Source organism: Balearica regulorum, chromosome 1, assembly GCF_011004875.1.
Source record: "Balearica regulorum gibbericeps isolate bBalReg1 chromosome 1, bBalReg1.pri, whole genome shotgun sequence".
In the NCBI taxonomy this organism is placed as follows: Eukaryota; Metazoa; Chordata; class Aves; order Gruiformes; family Gruidae; genus Balearica; species Balearica regulorum.
In genome coordinates this window covers 151029002-151051331 of record NC_046184.1, presented here as the reverse complement: position 1 = coordinate 151051331, position 22330 = coordinate 151029002, and the positions used below count along the sequence as shown (strand labels likewise).

The window sequence follows — 22330 nt, the reverse complement described above, 5'->3', positions numbered from 1 at the left end:
CTCAAACTCAAGAGTATACTTGCTTCTGAATTCTGCAACGCTTATGTTGTCCTATAAATCACTGCCTCCACTCAATGGCTGCTCATCAGCAGCCAGGATTTTTTCACACCTGCAGCACTTAGGACTTTAAGACACATCTACAGCAATTGTTTTTGTGGGATCATAGAATCATAGAATGGTTTGGACTGGAAGGGACCTTAAAGATCATCTAGTTCCCTGCTATGGGACATCCTCCACTAGACCGGGTTGCGCTACCCAGGTTGGGACAGTTTACCAAGGCAAAGAAGACACACAGGTGAAAGAGAAGCTTTGACTTTTTTTTCTGAAATGCACCAATCCAGTCATTTTGCTAGATGGAGAACCTGGCAGGGGAAATCACCTTGTTGATATTTAAGAATAACCTTTATACCTTCCAACCAGAACTTTCACTTCATATCTCCATGTCTTATGAATATTTCAGGAAGTAGGCCATATATAATTTAAGACACCTGTGACACTTGTAATGCTCGTCCTCCCTGCAATAGCTGACAAAGAGCAGTAACCCTGAAATTACATTTTATAGTCCTGCTTCTTCCCAACTCCTTCAGCTCCTCTCTTATGAATTAGTCAAGTGGAAGACTTCAGCCATCCTCTTAAACAATTCCTGATAGGAGGGCGCAAGCCGCAGCAGCCCATGTTGCCTTGTGCTAAATAGATGCAGACAGGTACAGCCTGAACAGAGTTCAGTAGCTACTCAGAGGAAATTTTCTCTAACCCCAAGTCAGCCCTTTATTTCTGCAGAGGACACGTCAGACACCTGTTTAATTGAGAACACGCTGCTAGAGTTAACCACAGGCAAAACTGCTGTAACCGAGATTAACACAAGTATGCATTTAAAGCCTCTGCTGAATTGGGGCCTTGAGTGAGTACCTCACTTGGGAACGGGGAATTATCCTCAGAATACCTGCATCTGTAATAGGCCGCTGGGAACTGCTTTCAAAATTGCTTCTGAAATACTCTGTTTTCAACATCCTATTATCGACTCTACTTGGGAAGCAATGGATTTAATTTAGAGAAACAGTTCAGCAAAACAGATGGGCTGCATGTCACTTCAGGGTTCCTTCAAGACCTGTTTCCTTCCTGCATTTTGAGAAAACTCACCAATACCGAAGGGAACAATAGTTATGAACCCCATATGCTTTGAATACATAAAACACCTATATTTGATCCCTAAAGCTGCTTGGCAAGCCCTTCTTACTTCTGTTTCTGAAGGAAACCAGGCTGTAAGACTTTGTGACCTCTTTGTTTATCATATTCATCCATTCAATACTACTGACAAAGTGACTGCTTGCTTTGATGGTTTGTGATGAGCCTTGCCAAGTTAAATAAAGGGCTCCCTGCTATTAATCTGCTCTGCTGAGGTCTCTTATTTGGCTGAACCTGTTTGTCAAACAACTATAATAGCTATAAATACTTCAGATTAACTCACAGTAGCCCCAAAGCAAAGACAAGCTATAAATTTTTAGGACAGGTGACAATTTCCAAAGTCTGAACAAAAAGAAAGACTCTCACAGCTAAGTGGATGGAGCGATGGCTGACTTTCCAGCTCTGCTTCCAGTCGCTGATAGCGCAGATATGAACATTAAAAATCACACCCCATCAGGAAACTAGCCAAAAATGTCTTTTAAAGATCGATGAAGAGGGATGCAACTCCTAACTATGCAAGAGCAATGGGTCTACAGTTTTAAGGACTGCTTACTTCTGAAGCCACTGTCTTCATTGCCATGACCTGGCACAGCCTCTGTCGCACTGATGATGTTGTTCAGTATCTCTGTTCATGTTCCTGGGCAACCAGTGGCCTTGCTTGAGCAGGGGGGTTGGACCAGATGTCTTCCGGAGGTCCCTGCCAACCTCAACCAGTTTGTGATTCTGTGATCTACCAGTAATACACAAGGACACATTCTTCGTATTCAGACCCAGATCCTCCAACAGAGCCCAGGAGGCAGGCCGGCTGCTTGTCTGGTGCTTTTTCAGTACTTCTTTCCAAGTGCCTGTTAAGGATCCTTTTGGCTGTTTCCATCCTACCAAGTGTGCATGTTCCTCAAAGCACCCAGGAGTTCTGGTCCCCTGGGACACAACCTGCCTAGGCTGAAAATCCAGGGCACATCACCTCCTCCTCCTGATCCTTCATACAAATGCACCTGATAAGAAGTATTGAATGTGGACAACCCTATCATTTATTCTTAACTCATTTAGAAGGCTTTAGGGCATTAAATAAGCCGATAGTAGAAGATAATTTTAGAAATTTTAATAATATACATTGCAGCTTACTAAAGCTATTTGTAGAAGTTATAGTCTGTGTATGTCCAGCTTGGCTTTAATCGCTTCAGCAGGAAATGAGACAATCAACATATGATTCAGAAGAAAGAAATGAGCCAGGGCCTTTCCACTGGCAAATATTAGCAAGTCAGATTGGTCACAAACAGCCAAGAAAGAGATTTGCATTCCTTGTACAGAAGGAGCAATAGACCGTTCATATTAGCTACAGATGAATTTGTTTGTCTTAGCAGACAAACAATTTCCTATCGGTAACATTGGTTATTTTTAAGGTTAAAATAATAATGTTTTATATTGAAATAAGACAACAAAATGAAGGTTTCTCTCTGAGGCAGTGAGTTGAAGTGAGAGCTATGTTTCCTTCTTAATAGACTGACCACTTGCTATCAATCTCCAAAGAAAAGTACAACTCCTGAATCAAAACATTTATATTCTTTGTGGTTTACTTTCCTTCTTGGTACAGGAGCTGCTTTGCCAGCCAGTGGTTAGTAGATGAGCAGTTTCCAATGATGTGGCTCCTTTGGACCTGTATTGCTGATGTACATGGGATTTAAGGGCTACTGGTCCAGCAAAGAACGTCTGAGTGGTAAATCCTAACCCTTTCAGAGGGACAGGTGACAACCCCATCAAGAGCACCACCAAAGGAAATCTGAGAAAGCTGGAGCAGCACAGGGATTTATTCCCTCCTGCCTTTTCTGGGAGGATTTCAACAGGAGAGGGCGGTGCAGGCACAAGTGAACATCTCCCAAGAAGTAATTACAGCATCCTTAATCATAGCTTTCAATGAGAGAAACTACCTTGGTGTCCTTTCTTTGGGTTCTCTGAAGGACTGCGTACTCCATGGGTGGAGTTTACTCTGGGTAAGTACTGATTTAAAGCAAAGTTATATTTTTACTAAAACTGTCCTTTAAACAACAACATCTGTTAAAGTAAAGAAACAGATTTTTTTTTTCCCCAGAGTTTCTCCTTTTCCATTCAAATTCATAGAAACAAGTTTTCAGGGAAATTTGCAGGAGCCTACAGGAAATACAGGGAGTTCATCTTGCCTTTTTTTCCCCCAGTTCCTAACACTGACAATAATCTTCTGTACCATGGATAAATGAAATGTACCCAATGGTTACTATTTTGTGAACTTACTAAACATGTCCTTTTTTCCCACAGCAGATGTATCTGAGACCATCAGTTTCCCGTGTCGGACAAACATAAGGAGAACTCTGTATTTTATCTGCTGCAGTAGGCACCAAAAAGGAGGATCACATCTCAAGTTCTCAAATCTTCCTCAGAAAAACAGCGGTTTCTCTTTCAAGCCTTCCATGAGGGCCAGGGCAGAAATGGTTTAAAAAAAAAATGATATTAAGGTCAGCAGAGGCAGTATCATGATTTCCATGTTTTCCATCTTCTCTAGATATGGAATGATTTCTTCTAACAATACAGAACAAAGTACTATTTAGCAAGAGAAGTAAATTGAGGCTGTGCTTCATCTTTTTCCTTGGCCAGCACAATGGAGCTGTCAGTAATATAACCTTGAATGTGTTCATTTTCACACATTAACCCTTTGAGTCTTGTAAATATGAGCAGTCTTTTTGTCTCATGGGGGAGAAAGTGCATTTTAAACTCCTGAAACAATGGAGAACAGAAATTTTAATTAAAGTTTTCCTTGTACACATGCATGGATAACCCTCCCTTTAGCAAAGAAAAGCCCTTTTTAAAATTAAAGTTATCATGCTGAAATTATTAACATAACTCCTGGGAAAAATGCATAATCTTTGCATATCAAATGCCAAAATGACTAAGTGAACTATGTTTAATAAATATTATGTTTCCCTTCGAGTTCACACAGCCAGTTAATCATGCACTGATAGGTGAAAAATATTTTTAAAGCTCTAATTATTGCAACTTAAGCATTTTAAATTTGAGTGGCATCTTGGTCTTTGTGGGTCCCTGAAGGTCTCAAATCTTCCCTCCTTGGGACATGAGCCAGCGGGAATAATGTGGAAAAGACCGGGACTCTCAGATCAACAGCGCTTTTCCACAGCTGCCAAGTCGTATGCAGTCCTGCTGCTCTTAGGTGAATCACATTCATCTGCGCTGGCGAGGGGCCGGCATGCCTGCGCTGCTGCCTGCGCTGCTGCCTGCAGCTCGCTGGTACTGATTTTTGTTCTGTTTTGGAGCAGGGGAGGCATTTTTAGTGGGTGCTGGGTTGGCTGAGTGTTCACACTGCGTGATTCCTGCTGAACTAGCACCAATTCATTATTTGCTTTGACCCCAGAACTTGGCCCATGGCTGATTCCTTATTTCAGGGTATCAATGTTTTGGCGTGCAGGGGAGAGAATTTACAAGCAGAAATTCAGAAAATGCTAGGCTCTATACCTGTATTTTTGAGGCACACCTTTTCAAGTCTGACTGTTTATCAGGCTCGCTTAAAATCAGATCTCAGTCTCTCTCAACACCCAAAAGGCTGCAGCAAAAATTGTTAACGTCATTATTTGTTTTGCACACTTAGCAAGAAGATTGAAATGTCACTCCAAAAGAAAACCTTGACCAGAAAAGTTACCATGGGCGCGTGATTCTGCATAGGTGAAGGGAAGACCCAAAAGTAAGAGCAACAGGATGTCATTCAGTCTGCTATGTTTGTCATTGCTCCTCCACCCTGCAACTAGCTATGTCCAGCCCTTGATTCACAATATACATAACCACGATCAAAGGATGCAAAGCTCTTCAGCCCAATTAGGGGATATGCTGATCCATGACATCCACCTGCCCCTAACCTTTCCTCCCAAAATTCAAGGTGCACTTGCATCCCAGCTGCAATGGTCCTCAGCCATAACTACAGTTCCTCTGTGAGGTCTTTTACCTTGGGAGACTGGCCCTGGTCTAGCCAGTCACCTTAATAGACATGTCATCTTTAAAAAAATAAAAAATAAAAGCAAGTTATGAGCACAGTTGTATCATTTAGCAGCTAAGTATATAGCAGTTGTATTTAAAAGTAGCCACTACCATCCAGTGAAAGCAAATTAATTATTTAGATATATTTATAGGATTTATAGGGCAACTGAAGCCAAAGCTAGTTAATTGAAATCCTGATAGCAGATTGAAGCCTGCATTAGGTCCTATACTGTGAAATGCAAAGTCTTTATTAAATGAAGCCATTAAGGAGGATGATAATCCCTGTGGCCTTAAATATGAATAAGGTGCAATGTAAATAATAAAAGGCAAAAATCCAATTTTCATGCAGTGAACTTTCAAATACTGAGCTGTTTCCATTAAATTACCTTTTATTCAACATATTGTAATAGCACTGAGGGCACATCAGGCTGCCTTGTAATACAATTATTGTTCAGCATAAAAACTGGTTTTTAACTTGAAACAGAAATGTGAAATATTTTATTTGGCTTCTCTCATATGTCAAATGACATGAAAATTGAGAACAAAATCTTCATAGATACAACAAAAGAGAAAATAAGCAAAGGAAAAATAAACATACGCAAACAAAAAAGACTCAGAATGTGAAGACAAAAGAAAGAAACAGGGTACGTAATAGTAGTTTTCCAGTTAATTTTACAGCAATTTAATACTAGGAAATAGAACAGGAAAACAATTTCAGTAACTAAACTAACTAAACTTGGATATAGGCCAAATGGAGCTGTAGCACACAGTAAAGGAGGTGAAACTCATCAAAGCTCTTTAACCAGAACAAAATCTGGTGTGAAATGTCTGTCGCGCTCCTTCCAAACACAAGGATGATGACAAGAGCTTGAGCACATCAAATGCCACAACAGCACAGTGCTCAAGTCTGGAGGCGTGTGATTGCTCCCTGGCTCTGCGATGCTGGTACTGGGTCACTTTGGACGTGCCTTAACTTCTCATCTATAAAGGCAGCACTGATATTTACTATTTTCTGTATAGCATTCTGTGGAGTTCAGAAACATTAACTAAAGGTAGCTCTATTAAAGAACTGGAAACTGTAACATAAGGTCAAGAATTTACTATTATTGTTCAGAAACAGAATATGCCTATTGGGAAATTTAAAGAATCCGTTAAGGATGAGACTATACCTGCTATGGATGTCAAACAATTTTTCCACTATAAACCTTTCTGCAAATCAGAAGAATTCCTCCAGTAAAGCTGCAATGAAATAAAGAGAAGAGAATGACTCCATATTTATTCAATTCTGTATTTAATTTGGAAGCATTATACCCAAAGAAACTCTTCAGCATGAAAATGCAGTTTTCCTTATAGCGTCTTCACTACATCAAGATGTTTGAAGAATCAACAGTACAGATCTGAACTACTGTAACCTCTCCAAACACATAAACATGCATTTTACAGTATTTACTTTTCACTGTCTGTATCTGTGTCTGCCACATCTTGTTTTCTGTGCCCATTCCCTGGTCATAGAGTCACAGAATCTTAGAAAGGTTTGGGTTGGAAGGGACCTTCAAAGATCATCTCATCCAGCTCCCCTGTTGTGGGCAGGGACATCTTTCACTAGATCAAATTGCTCAAAGCCCCGTCGATCTGACCTTGAACACTTCCAATGATGGGGCATCCACAACTTGTCTAGGCAACCTGTTCTCACCACCTTCATTGTAAACAATTTCTTCCTTATATCTAGTCTAAATCTACCCTCTTTCAGGTTATAGCCGTTACCCCTTGTCCTATCATTACAGGGTCTGGTAAGAAGTCTCTCTCCATCATTCTTATAAGGCCCCTGTAAGTACTGAAAGGCTGCAATAAGGTCTCCCTAGAGCCTTCTCTTCTCTAGGCCAAACAACTCCCTCAGCCTGTCTCCATAGGAGACGTCTTCCATCCCTCTGACCATTTTTATGGCCCTCATCTGGACCTGTTCTAACAGGTCCATGTCTTTGTTGTACTGGGGACCCTTGTACTGGACGCAGTACTCCAGGTGGGGTCTCACCAGAATGGAGCAGAAGCGGACAGCCACCTCTCTCGACCTGCTCGTCACACTTATTTTCATGCAGCCCAGAATACGATTGGCTTTCTAGGCTGCAAGCACGCATTGCCGGCTCATGTCCAATTTTTCGTCCACCAGTACCCCCAAGTCCTTCTCCACAGGGCTGCTCTCAATCCCTTTATCCCCCAGCCTCTACTGATACTGGGGACTGCCCAGACCCAGGCACAGGACCCTGGACTTGTCCTTGTTGAACTTTGTGAGGTTTGCACGGGCACACTCCTCCAGCCTGTCAGGGTCCCTCTGGATGGCATCCCTTCCCTCAAGCGTTATCAATGGCACCACTCAGCTTGGCATCATCTGCGAACTTGCCGAGGGTGCACTCAATCCCCCTGTCTATGTCATTAACAAAGATACTGAACAGTACCAGTCAGTACAGACACCACTTGTTACTGATCTCCATTTGGACACTGAGCATTAATTTGGTTCACCTCTGCTCTGATGCTGCTCATGTGCAAAATGGGCAGGGGGTCTCTGAGCAACCAAACAGCTCTGTCCCACCGGCAGTCTGCCACCCCGTGCTGTGGGCCTCCTGGGGCCAAGGGGTGACAGCGATGGGGAACGGGGACAATGCTGAGAGGCCGCAGGGGTGATGATAGCAACAGAACCGGCTGACCTGCTGCTGCCCAGGTGGCTGTGAGCAGCAAGGGGCACCGGCAGCATGGGACCGGACAGCGTGGGCTGCAGGGGCTTTCTGAGCTGTCACCTCCCATCAAGCCCGAGTAAAAACACAACATGTCCCCCCACACCCCGAGGGAGAAACTGCAAAACCCCTCCACAGCCTGAATGCACAGGGAGCACAGCAGCAGGGACGCAGCCTCCATGCAAGACCTTTATTATTGGCAAAACCATTTCCTTTTGCTTCTTGTGTGTGCAAAGTAAATACATGAAATAAGAGGAAGAAGTCAAATCTATTCATGGTATGCAGAGCAGAAAATAGTAACACCTGGCAGATCTAAACTGAAGTAATACAGCAACTCCATCAGTGCAAACCATTATCCTGAATAATATTTGCACCAAGTCAATGAAGCAAAGCTATTTGAACAACATTCCTCAAGTTTTTCTTCCTAGGAAGGAGACTATTTCCCTCCACCAGCACTCTCAAAAATGGCTCTACTGAGGTGCTACGATATTGCTACTTACTACAGTAGTGATTTCTCACACCTCCCACCAAAACTGAGTCACAGTCCTAAAGAGGCCTTCGAGGCTCTCACGTGCCCCTAGGAACAGCTTGGGCATTACAGCTCTTTCACTCTTGGCTTCAAAATCTGCAGTCCCTTGGAGCTACAGGGACTGACGCAGAAGAGGAGGTAGAACTACAAAAAGAAATCAATTCATCCTTTCCACTACAGAGAGAGACTTTTGCTCTCTTGCCACGTGCCTAGTGGCACTGCCAAGTAGCAGATTACTCACTTTCCTTCATTAATTACTCAATAAAAGCTACAAAAAACAAAACAGTGTTTATTTGAAGTTCATTCAGACAAATCTACTAAACAGCTAGAATACTGAACACTATGAAGGTCAGGGTGTCCCCGTACTTTCTTGGCTCTGCAGCTACACAACTTCAAAAAGTGAAACATTGCTATAGAGGCATCTTTTAATGCACTTCATCAGCCAAGCAAGCTCTTCAGAGGGAAAAAACCCAACTAAAAAAACCAAGTAGCCTTTACCATCTTGCCTGAGATTCATGCTGATCTTTATCTGCTCACTGCCAATTGCTCTGGGTTTATGGGTTAATAAGACAACTTCAGGGTGACCACAGTCTTTGCTCTGTGTTTGGCTTCTATTTTTTCACCGTCAATGGAAAGGGATCACTGATTTGGGGAGTCGACATCACTATCTGAAACCTTTAAGTCATGAGTTGACTTGTCAAGGAAGCACATGTTCATTGAAAGCATCAGAGCAGCTGAGGAACCTCAACTCTATCTGATTTCCCATGATCTCTCATTTTAAAGGTGAGCTCAGACTCTTTTAACTCCAACCCTGTAACAACAAAAAGTTTCTCTCTGATAGCTATGGAGAGTGTTAAATGAAATACGCTTCTCCTACATCCAAGATAATGGACTGATACTAACAAAAGCCCGCTTTCATCACGATTTTGATAACCAGAGGAATTCATTCTCAAGTGATCAAATTAAACAGGTAAGGGTCCCTCTGACAGGGCAGTGTCCTAGTGCAGAAACTGCCCAGCACGGCATGAGTGTTATCACCTGAATCCTCCTCCCATGCTCATGGGCAGGAGACAGCTGCTGCTACCACTGTTTTCTAAGCAGGCGGTGGCCTACATCAAGAGTGGTCAAAGCAAGGTGAGTCTAGGGAGTTTTAATTCCATGACAAATATGCCATGGCACAAGCCCACAGACTCCAGCTGTAGCCACGAGGAAGACATTCATCAGCAACAGTCAGCCATGCCCCTGGTGTGACAGCAGTTCCTGAGCTTGGAGAGGGGGGAACAGAGACTCAGAAAAAGAGGGTTCAACATGTTCTCCAAATCTTATTAGTCTCATTATTGACTACACTCACGAACTCCAACCTACATTGCTGTCAGGGCAAATTCTCCATAAACACTCCCTTCATATTTCTAAGATTAAACTATTGCACGAGCCCTACTCCCACAGGAAACCAAACATCCAAAATGATCCTCTCTTGTCTTCTGCACAGCCCCATGCTGCCTTTCAGTATGACTAAACCTGGTACAGTCATCCCGTCATTAGCTACCGCCGAGCACACCCCTCTCCCAGGATCCCTCACCACCAGCATCACCAGTGACTCATGAAGCATTTCATTATCCCTCTGGAAGGAGCTCATCTTCTGGGTTCCTCTCTGGAAGGAGCTCATCTTCTTGGTCCCTCTCTGTGTCCACTGCACAAAGAGTGATGATGTGCAGCCTGAAAGCCAGGCTCTGCAGTATAGGCTACAAAGGATTCAAATGTGTTAATTTGGTAGGTTAATGATTCAACAACCACCCGTGCCTGTGCCTCCATTCCTGACACTGGCAGCTGTCCTGGCCCAGTGGAGAACGAGGACGCACGTGGAGAGGGAAGGGGGATGGAAGAGCCGTAGCCCACCCCTTGCACAGGCTGCTCCTGCCCACTCCTGCCTGCTGGATGTCTTCGAGCGGGGGCAGAGTGCTGCAGGAAGGGGACGACGACACAGATCCTTTCCTGGATCTTCTGTTATCGCTACTAACACAGCAGTTTGCTTCTGGAGTTCCTATTTTTAGTAACTTTTTCAAGGTGGGCAAAACACTCGGGAGAGGAGACGCGTTAAAGAGCATCACGAACTCCCCCGAGTCCCCCAAAGGACCGCGGTGACTCGGTGTACCAAACCCATTTCCTGCTCTCATTCAGGGGCAGACAGGGCTCTTCTCAGTGCTACACAGTGCAGAAGGCAGCATATTTGATGGTCTATTTTGTATTTTTTAAAAAGAAATAGAATAGGCAAAACCAATTCTTAGCAACAGAGATTTAGACGGTATAAAATCCATATGAAACAAACACTGGAAGCAGAGAAACTGGAAAGCAAAAGCCCTGCGGCTCTCTACACCTCTGCATCTCTTTCAGTGTGCTGCTGGCAAGACAAAGGGAGGAAGACACTGACCTTCCCCTTAGCTACTTGCTTCCTTGTTTTCGAGGCCTGGGATGAGTGGGAGACAGCCATTCAACCCTGCCTGTTGAGTTTTTGTTTGTTAAAAAGCACAAAATGACCTCTCCCTGGCTGAACAATATTATTGCAGATGTTAAAACCTGCACAGCCCCTTCTTTAAAGTGTGCTAAATTTTTTTTAACAGTAACGACTACAGTGATAGCCCCACCATGGAAATTATGTACCTAGATAAAAGCGAGACTGACCGTATATAAAAGGAAGTCCTGTGTTTATCAAAAGAACAGATAAAACTCAAGCTAGGAAAAAAAAAAGTATCCTTTGTGCAATATAGATCCAAAGTCCTATACTTTCATTTTAGAAAATAATGTACTGATTTTTCATTACTAAAAAGGTATGACTGGTTTGGATTTTACATTGCTGAGTGACTGTGAAATATAAATAATCAGATGTTTTCCACTATGATCTAACACCATGATTACCTACGCAGCAGAAGAGAATAAGCAAAAAGAAATTCATCTCATGGTTGTCAACTATTATTTTACTGTATTTTATGACGTGTATGTATGACTGTATTCTCCAAGGGCTTTTTTATTATTTGTTTTAGAAAGGAAGTATGTGAAAGAATGAGGCTCTTCACACGAAAACTCTTGGCTGCAACGCAAGATGCTCTGGACTGAACACGCCTGCCTCTTCTGCAGCGCTGCACCCTCCCTGCGTAGAGCCGGCGAGGAGCAGCAGCCCCAGCGCTGATGAATCCTGCCCACTCGACGTGCTGCAGCTCACGCTTCTGCCAGGAAAGCCTGTGCTATTTCTGTCTCTTATCTCGTGACATTTTAGCACAAAACCACAAGGAGGCTTGGCAGCGAGGACCAGAAGAGCCCGTCACGACGGGCCTCAGCATCCTCAAGGGACAGGCAGCTCGCAGAAGGCTGGTACCAGTTCCCCTGCCTCCTCTCCAACCGACTCCTACCCCTCTTGCTGGACATCCCTCCTCCCTCACACAACAAGCATATTTTCGGGGTGCAAGAGGAGGCTGCCTACGTGCACACCTGTCATCCCTCGAGCAGGCACGCTCCGTCACCGGTGGGTCACAGCAGGCACACGTCCTGAGATGCAGCAGGACCAGCCACTGCATCATGACACAACATGACATCCATGCCCATCGCACAGTGACAAAACTGCATGATTTACTCAGCTGGATATGGGACAGGCTTTTCTGTCAAAAAACTATACGTTCAGAGACATATATATATTACACACACACATATATATTTGTATGTGCATGTCTTATTTACAGATAAATAAATGTTAACTGAAGTCAATCAAAACACAATCAATCAAAACAAAATCTTCCTTCTACTTTACTGGGTTCAAATAATTAAACATTCATACATTATTACTATCATTGGAAATGAAAATGTATTGATTTGGTTATAGGGATGACAATATAGCAAACCTGATACAAGCTGCAATAAAAGCATTTCAAAACACGTAAGAAGGCAGCCAGTAAAAAGGCAGCTTGTTAAAAACTGTTTCAAAGTTAAATTAGAGATTTAAAAAATAAATTCATAAAATCGTATCTTTTTATAGTAACTCACAAGGAGTTTTTGATTGGAATTAGCCTGAAATTAATCTGCAAATAAACACGTTCAATAATATTTACTGAAACGATCATTTAGTAAAGTAAATACGATAGTGCCTGTATTTGGCTGACCTGGCTGTCCCTCGGAAGGCAATCAGGCAGCAGCACACCAAACACAGCAGTGTCCTTTTCTTTTTGGATAGGACCATAATATCTGTACCCACAGCCTATCCCAACGGCACAATCAGCATTTTAGATCTCTCTTTCCCTCTACCCATCTTGCACCTAAACCCACTTTAATGATACATCAACTGCAGCAATTAATGAACCTTTGTCCAGAAGGGGAAAGACTTTAACAGCTTAATGAGACAGTAATACATATTAAAATCAATATTATTCAGATGATGTGTCTATTCTAGGCCTCCCTCTGAAAATAACTGAGACTGTAGGAGAAATGATCATTAGCATTTTGATAACGATCTTGCTAGCCTTCGGTTAAATATTTTCTCTTCAAACTAAAACTGGGATTTGTTATCTCATGCAAGCAGGCCATTCTAAAATTAGCAATGGCCAATTCATATTGGTTTGGATCGGATCTTTAAAAAACTTGGAAAAAAAGTTAATGCTAACTTGCCTGAATAATCAGACTCTTATGCCTGTTGCTGTAACAGCAGAAAGACACTCTAAGCATCGATCCATAAACACCATTTCTGTGCACAGAAAAGCACTCCTTAACCATATACAGCATTAGTTTCACTTGTCTGATAAATCATATTCCAGCTGACAGCCAACACGAGGGACAAATTCCTCACGAACACACACACTTAAGGTATCTTCAAAATGAAACGTGGTTGAATGCCACAGAGCTGGGAAGGGCTTTGCACCTTTGCCCCGTTGCCTTCGAGAGCAGATGAAAATTCCTCAGCATCCCTGAGTCAAGTTATGTCATGGGATCACCATGGCGAAAGAAAACAGTCCCATCTCTCTCTTTTTTTAATTAGCAAATCCCGCAGCCTTCCCTCTTCTGGCACCCAGAGCTGCAAACCAGACTGCTGAGCCTCCCAGTTTCCAAAACGGGGCAAGATAGAGACCTGCTGCAGAAACAGCGTTACAGTGTTCGCGAGGACGTGTGTCCTTCAGAAACCTCTGCCCTCGGGTCAACCGCATGCAAACAGACCGGTCGCACCAAAAATCCCAACCGCTCCGACGGGACAAGAAGCCAAGCTTCGGCAGGGGCCAGCCCATGCTTTGAAAGTGCCAGAAACCAGTTATGAGGCAAACCCGACCGTGGTTTTCGCTATTTAACCCCTCGATAGCTGGCCTCCAGATGCAGAGGGGTGAGCCTGGTGCCAGACACCAGGCCTTCCCAGTGACCCCCAGCAGAGGAGGGGTGCAGCCCCATCAGCTCCTTTTGGGCAGCTATTAGGCTGCCCACCGCCTGAATTCACAGGTGACCCTGGCTAACAGCGACCAGTGCACAGCAAGTTCTGTGGAGCCGATGGAAGTTATGCTTAAAAGACTGGGCAGAAAGTGCTCTTAATTCCAGATGTTTTACATTTTTCTCTCTACTTTTGAAAACAAAATGTCTTTTTAATACCAAAAGTAATATTCCCTCCTTCTGTCCTTCCCCCGAACTGAGAGGCATCTCATGTGCATGTATCGTTAAATTAATGTTTGTTCTTTTTAACTGAATAAAAACGTTCAAATTACATGCAAGGACAATTAGATGAAATTATTGGGCACATGCTGCAGGGGTTTTTTTCAAAGCTATTTAAACAACTTTAAAGGGTTTTCAGCAATGATCTAGCAACATAAGCAAAACTTCCCGCAAAGAGGAGGTAACGAGTTTAACATTGCTCCGGTAACGGAGCCAAGCAAATAAAACTAGCACATCAGCAACCCCCTCGCAGCCCTGAACTGTCAGGAAAAGGCACGGCTCAAGCTGTCAGAGGAATCTGAACTGGCAGAAGAAAGAGGATCTGGGGCTGGTAAATGGGGAGAACCTGTTCCCAGGCCCATCTGCACAAGGCACCAGGAAGAAATTTTTCTAATTTTTTTCACTCTCCTTTTTTTGTTTGGTTGTTGTGTGGGTGGTGGTGGGGGTTCCACTTTTTCTTTAGTATAATAGTCAGGCCAGTAACTTTCCAGCCAAAGTACGAGTCTGCTCCATGCAAGAGGTTTCTGTAATCAGGAGCAGTTTGGTTTGGTGCAAGACTAGGGATAAATAGGTAGCTTTCAGCTGGCACTGCTTTTCCCTGTTGCTCCCTCCCCAGCTGCAGAAGCACAGCTGCTGTGGGAGCTGGGGCAAGGCCAAGGTCATGCAGCTTTCTCAAATCCCATAGTTTATCTTTGTCCAGGCCCTCATGTCCTATTAGAACTAATCTTCGGTTCTTCCCATGACAGCTTACCCCAGAGTGGGAAAACCTGTTGTAAAATATCAGATTTTAACAAGACCGTATTGAAAATGCTTGCAAAAATTCAGCTCGATATGTGATGAGTGAGTGCTGGAAAGCTGAAACCGCGTGCATCCCAAACAGTTTTGGTCTGTGGAAGTCACCAAGACCCTGAAAACTGAATGAATCCAGTGCAGTAGAGGCCAGCAAATACAACGTTGCAATGCTTAAAGATATTAATCAGAGTGAAATATTAGTTATAACTGGCCTTCTGAAGCTTAAGGAAAGGCTTCTAAGAAAGAGTGATCTACAACTTCAAAAGAAAGTGGCATCCCATAGCTCCGGAATTATGTTTTTCCCTGAGAAAGGGAATTATGGTTTTTATCTGAAATGTAAGCAGTGCTTCTTAGCAGAGACAGCATGAAATGTTGAACAGAATAATGAAATTAGAGGGGACATTCTAAATACAACAGTGCAAAACTCAAGATGACCCAGACAGACTTTTCAAGTTAAAACTGCAATGGGATCATTAACCTAAAATTACGAGACAGCAAACAAAAATAACTCTAGACTATAAGAAAAGACCTCCCCAGAGCATAAAATCCTCCGCGGCATACATAAAATAATGCTGTAGCATTTTATGTGGCATCTTATTGACCGCATGGACACAGCTTTGTCTGGAAAGAGCGCGCGTAGCCTCCCCCTGACCTGCGAGTACAGGCGCACGGCATTAACAGCCAGCGCCTTCAGCCGCTCTGACCTGTTGGGCACCCGGCCAGCACCAGGAGTCTGCCTGAACATGAACTGATAAGATTAGAAACAAGGAATACAGTGTACTGTTACAGCCCATACACGGACCTCATTGCTGCATCCCTGCACCCACGTTCCCCGCAAACGAAGCGCAGCATCTCTGCCGAAAGCCCATTCAACAGCAGAAAATAACTGTGTAGCCTCAGCGTATACAATCGGCGTTTTTTAATCTCCCCAAATCCCGGCCTCTCTAGTAATAACTCTGCGTTTGTAGGGCAGCTTCCCTCTGAAAATTGTGAAGCCTGTGAGGGTAGATGAGTGGTACTGGGGCAGGTTTTCAGCTGGGAAATGTGAAGCTCAGAAAGTTCATGCAGCTCACCGGAGGTCAATGGCCACGTCCCGCACAGGACCACACTCCATGCCTTTTCAGCCTTAAAACCAGAACGGTGCTGTCTCCCCAGATAGCAGGGGTTTGGGGAAGGTGGTCAAAAATTGCCAGAATTAAAATGTGCACAGGATCTCAGGGCTAAGAGTCTTGAAAGTCTATCCATTTTCTCTTTGAGGAACCAGCTACCAAACACTGTCATACGCTCTGCATTACCGGCGTTCATCATGAATCATTCAGGGGGATGACATGCAGGGATTAAACTCAGCATTCACATCTGACAGCAAGGAGTCCCACAGAGGCATACCACGCTGACACAAACCAACAGGGACAGTCTGGGGCTGGTGGCACAAAGTCCTCTCCACAGCCCCACAACTCTTCTTGGTGTGACTGAGGCGCTCCTGGTCATCCCAATCCAGACTGTCAACACTGGCACCCTTTGGTCACATCAGGCCCATCCTGCGTTCTTCTAGCTTGTAAGTAAAACTTAACAGCATCATCCAAAGACAGGTAAAAATAGTGAATTTTTGGAAAACATAATGGACATGACACCTGCAAATGGTGGCTTTTCCAAAAAGCATGAGAACTCAATGAATGATGAATTTATCTGACTCAGCCCTTCAGCATTCCTCTCTCCCATACTCACTCACTTCTGTGAGGACATCTTTAATTGCTGGGATTTTAAATACCATTGGCTATATTTTTCACAATACCCTTTAGTATGATTGTTCATCTCTTGCATTGAAACACATTTTTTAGCCATCTGTCAGACAAAACAAAAAAAATCCTCAAGATCAGAGACTTTGACACGTGGAGTATCAGTCCTATTTGGATGGCTTTATGACAAAGTTCAGGCACTGGCCAGCCAAACTACAGTATCAGAACCAGATAAATCAGAGAGAAAGAACAAAAGTAAGGTAAACCCATGGGCCTATGCATACTGTCCGCTGCTGACAAGAATGGCACTCCTAACTATGCACATTAAAAAGCCAAGTTGAAGAGTCTCCTCTGCCCAAGACAAAGAGTGTCCCCTACACAACCCACTGCTGCTTGTGACGGATATAAATGCATACAGAAGCCAGGCTCCATCCGCTTCCTCTTGCGCAACCCAGGATGGGATCTTCACCTGACAGACAATGTATCCAAGAAGGAAACGTGGCTGTGGAAAATTACCGCAAGGTCTACTCCATGTTCAGTCCACTGTAACCAGTGTAGGATGAGGCAGGACTCTCATAAAAATGAATGACTCAATGTCTTTTTTTGGAGAATTTCTACAAACAGAGCAACTGAAAAGCCTAGATAGCAAATCAGTGCTGCTCCCTCTGCTTGCAAAACTCCTGTGAAGCCAAGGGTGGTACCCTTTCCCCTGGGCTAGCAAATGGCAGCCTTCCACCTAAAACTGTGGAATAGCTCTTCAAAGCTGATACATGGGAGACGTATCCAGTGCAACACAGGGGAGTGCAGCCCATCCGTCACTTCACTCAAGCGCACTGACACATCATTTTCCTTATGCGCACATCTTACTCTCTACCGTTACGTATACCCCAGTCTGGTAACGCACCGCACGCCTATCCATCACTTCGGCCATGTTCTCTCTTCTGGGAAAACCGAGAGACATGTTTTGTTTTTCTAGGTTGTTTCTTTTTCATGCAAATGTTGTTCTCGGTTTGTATTGCAAGCAAACAAGCAATAAACCCCGCACCTGGAGTGGGAGACGCTTGGTTTGAGAGGAAATTATTAAACTTGCATATACTTAGCTGGCTATCAGATCTTGAGAACTCCTGAAAAAAATCTAAGTGATAAACTGCAGTAATTGTTAAAAAAACCCACCCAAAACCCAAACCCCACACTCAGTAAAGGCGGCAGATTTACCATAATGCCTCTACAATCTAAGGGAGCCATTTACTTTGACAGAACCTGAATTCCCCGAGTGATTCTACAGTGGTAATGGAAACAGAGGAGCCAATAAATTATAACCTTGTGTGTAATGTGCCTACCATTATAAACCACTCCTAGGCTCCTGCTTTATTCCCTGCGGGGGCCACTCTAACAGTTGCTGGATTTCCTTTCTCTCACTCTTCCAGTGTGCTCTTTCAGCAGTTAGACCCTTTTGTGATGCCTAACACCATACCCTGCATTTACATAGCATCTTTACTGGGAACATCCCAAAATATACTATACCATTTAGAAACAGACAATTGGTTTTTTACAGGCTGACAGAGAGGCATTAGGAGACTAACTGGCTTACCAAAGGTCAAATACCACTATATATCAATTGCATCCCAAATATTTTTCAAGCACATATTAGTAGGTAAACACCACTTCCAGATCGCTTGTGCTGAAGATGTACACCATGTATCTTAAACCACCTGCAGTATTTTGGAAGTGTTTCTGACGAATGGTCTTGGACAACTTTAGGAGTAGCCCCAGAGCCAGTTCATCCCCAGCCCAGCCCCTCTCACGCTGGGTTTCAGCACTCTGGATAGACCAAGTCTGCGATGAACTGTGGGAAAAGAAGGACCAAAGATAAAGAAATACAACACCGCCAGAGTTTTGCCAAAGTGATAAACAATGTTCGTTGATTTTAGAAAATACTACCTAGGCAAAGAAAACTCCCCCAAAGTAAAAAGTGTAGAAGCGAAACACAGGTACAATAGCAACATGGAAGCTGACCCTGCTCTGTCTTCTAAGGTTAATTAAAACTCTAAGAGAAACAGATCCCTGGTGTGATTCTAACATATCAGTCTGAGGATCTGGGCAAGACTGAAGTGTAATAGAACTGACCTTGGCTCTCTGCCATTACATTTCACAATTAGCATTTTCCTTCCTAACCAAAAAAGCCCATAATGGTATGTCCCATTTTATACACCGCATTACCTAAAATGAAAGGTATTAATTAGTAAAATAGTGTAATTTGCATTTAAGCCCCAGGCAGCAAATCTACAGCAATTTCTGAAATTTAAAAAAAAAAAAAAAGTATATATCATAAAGAATCACTTCAGCTCTCTCAAAGGGAGCAAAGCTGTCAAAGACCAATGTAAGACCGAGAGGGATGCAATTCTGCTCTTCGGTATCAGTCTCAAAAAAGCCTAATTCTAGGCTGGTTTGTAGCATCTATTGTTTAGTACAGAGAGAGGTGCCGTACTCTTGTCTCCAGGATAGCTCAGCAATCAGCTGTATCAGCAGCTCCAAGGAGGATTATTCTCCCCTGCTGCTTTTTTTAAAAGCAGATTAGTTCAGACTTTCTTTCACTGTAATGAACCTTGTAAGGATCAAGCACATTGCATTGATTTCCAGGATGAAATTGTGCGGTCAGTCAAAAGGCCGAGCAAACAGTTTCACAGACCCACTGTGCCCCAGCAGACCCACTGCCCCAGAATCATCCATTAGCCCCAGCAAGGGGAAAAAAATTGCAGTTGTTAACTATAAAAGCCAAAATGTGATTTTTAGGCCACATGTAACTTTGCTTTCTATCAAATTCAGATGGGTAACAACCCACACAGAAGCAGACAACAGAACTGAAGATGCTCGCTGAAGTCCTATTCAATCGAAGTCAGAAAACGATAGAACGCGATGTGGTTTTATTTATGATATGTTATCTGCAATAATGGCTAGGGAAGTAACATCTTAAAAATCTGCCAATTTATGGTATAATAATGAAAATTCAACTTCTCTAAACATTTCCATTAAGATATAAAATTACTCTCAAGTAACTTTCCCCATCAAGCATTTCCTTACATGCACACCCCCCCTGTAACATCCTAGCTTGACTAGGATTTAAGGATATGACAACCAGAGATTGTCTTCTTGCTGGATGGTCACAAAAGCTTGGTCAGGGTGCGAGAGCCTGCCTCCACAACACAAACCCTGCAGGTGCAATAAGCCTTCCATGCAGACCCTACCTCCTGTAAGAGACTACTATCTGGGCATCAAACCAGACTGGGAGGATACCGTATTTTAACTGCTTAATGAATTCAAACTTCCCTTTTTGTAATGCTGAAACTCAACACGACAGGAGTTGTCTGCTATGACAAAGCAGCAACCCTAAGTTTAGTTGAAAAACAAATGACCAAAAAAGCAGAGGGCAGAATCCCATTGCCTTTTTTCTTCTCTAAATTTGACAAATCATTATTAAATACCTGAAGATCACTGTGGTCTACAGCTCAGTAATAAAGGATCTACTTTTACAGAAATATTGCCAAGCATATTTCACTTCAGAGTCCAAAATTGAATTTTATGGAACAATGTATGGCATTTGCCATCATTTCCTGTAGGCAAAACTTCAAAACGTCAGTACAGGTCTATTCATTTTTCTCAGGGAAAAAAAAAAAAAAAAGGAAATGAATTAATTGAAACATTTACTATAGCGATACAACTTCACAAGGAATCTCTGCATTGACCTTTCCAAATCAAAAGCCTGTACACTAAACTACAGCTCAAGCAGATTTCATGAAAGATCAAAGACAATTAAATATATCCATTATATATATGACATTAGAAATAAGATGAGGTTCACAGTCTTCAGAGAGTCTCCATTCCAAAGTCTCCTAAAGAGGTACTACAGTAAATTTTACCATATCGAATTATATAAAAACACAGAACTCTGGGAAGAATTGATCTTGTCCCCTCTGAGTCAATGAAACCCTTGCCATTGATTTTAAAGGGAGCAAGATCGGGCACTCGATTGCAGTTTTAAAATAAATAAATGCATATGTTGCAGTGCTCTCCTTCAATAAATCACACACCTTATACATAAAAATGAAATTACGTTCCCTTGGGAGGGGAAACTTGAGCTTCAAACCCCGCTCAATTCCGGCTGTCAGAAGGACTCTGCGTGGCCGTAACCGCACACGCCGCGCCCCGGGAGCAGAGGGGAAAACTCGGGGGTGAGATGAAAGCGCCGGGGACCGGCCCGACCGAGTATTTCCAGCGACTTATCCCCGCAGGCAGCACGAGAGCGGGAGCCCGCTCCTGCCTGCACCTGACAGACACCTGGTAGAGGCCGACACGAGGAATAAAAGCGCTTTCGAGGCACTCTGTGGTTCTTAACTCCGGGAGTCACGTCTAGCTTTGCTACACCGGGGGTTGCCCCAGGCCCCGTCGGTGCGGCAGCTGCCGGAGAGCCGGTACGAGCCCCCCCGCGGGGAGGTCCCGGGACGGCCCCGGCCCCTCTCGCCGCCCGGGGCCGCCCGGAGTGTTTTGAGGACATCCCCAGGCCGAGCCTCCCCTCGCTCCCACCTTTACATCCTGGGGGCAACCGCCGGCCGCAAGCGCGGAGAGGGCCGACGCCGCGGTGCCCCGCGGGGAGACAGGCTCCGCCGCCCCGCGGGACGTCCCGCCCGCAAACCGGGACCGCCCGGCGCCCCGCGGGGACGCGCACACGCCCGGCCGCGCTCCCCCGGCCCGCCCGCCCCCCGGCCCGGCACCCACCTTTCCCAGCAGGGCGCTGCGGCTGGCGGCCGCCAGCTCCCGCAGGCTGGCGGCGGCCGAGGCGGCGGCGGCGGCGACGGCGCTGGGGGCGGCGGCGGGCTGGGGGTACGCGGGGGCCGCGGCGCTGGGGCTGCCGCTGGCGCCCCCGGCGGCGCGGGGCCGCTGTCGGATGCCGTCCAGGAGGCGGACGAGGAGGATGTTGGCGGGCAGCTCGTCCACACCGCAGCCCACCAGGATGCGGCACTCGGGGCAGCGCAGCTCGTGGCGGGAGCTGACGATGCTCTCCAGGCAGCGGCGGCAGAAGGTGTGCTGGCACGGCAGCACCTTGGCCGTGGTGTCCAGCCGCTCCAGGCACACGGAGCACTCCAGCAGGTCCAGCAGCGACGACTCGTCCATCGCCGCCGCCGCCGCCGGCTCCCGCTCCGCCGCCGCTCCGCCGCCGCTCCGCCGCCCCCTCGCCTCCGCCTCCGCCCCCGCCCCGCCGCCGCCGCCTCCGCCTCCCCTCCGCGGGGCAGCGCAGGGCCCCGACGCCCCTAGGGCCGCCGCGGCCGGCGGCGGCGGGGGGGGGCCGACGGCGGCACGGCGGGGGCCATCGGGGCGGCGGGGGTGCGCGGGAAGGCGGCGGCGGGGCTGCCCCCGGCGGCGGGCCGCGGCGACCTCGGGGGCTGCCTGGGCGGCGCTGCCCACCGCCGTGCGGCGCAGCGGCGATGCCAGCGGCGTGGAGCGGAGCGGAGCGGTGCGGTGCGGGAGGAGGGCACCTGCCTGCCCGCGCCTCCTCCCGCCGCCCGGCGCGACTCGGCTCGGCACGGCGCGGCTCAGCAGCTGCGGCGGGGCCCGGCGCGGCCCGGCGAGCCGCCCGCCGCGCTTCCGCGCGGGGCGGGGAGCGACGGGGAGCC

The 22330-nt window shown here is 45.5% G+C and overlaps 1 protein-coding gene across 3 annotated transcripts in view; it reads right to left on the bottom strand.

Annotated features, from left to right (window-relative positions):
• Positions 1-21981, bottom strand: part of SH3RF3 (SH3 domain containing ring finger 3) — a 362642-nt gene extending 340661 nt beyond the window's left edge. For all 3 annotated transcript variants that reach the window (XR_012832907.1, XM_075739178.1, XM_075739189.1), the window contains exon 1: positions 21435-21981. Coding sequence is in view for 2 of the 3 variants with exons in the window: in XM_075739178.1 (XP_075595293.1) it covers positions 21435-21830 (396 nt within the window). In the remaining variant the exon portion in view is untranslated. The remainder of the gene's footprint in view (positions 1-21434) is intronic.
• Positions 21982-22330: the final 349 nt, after the last annotated feature.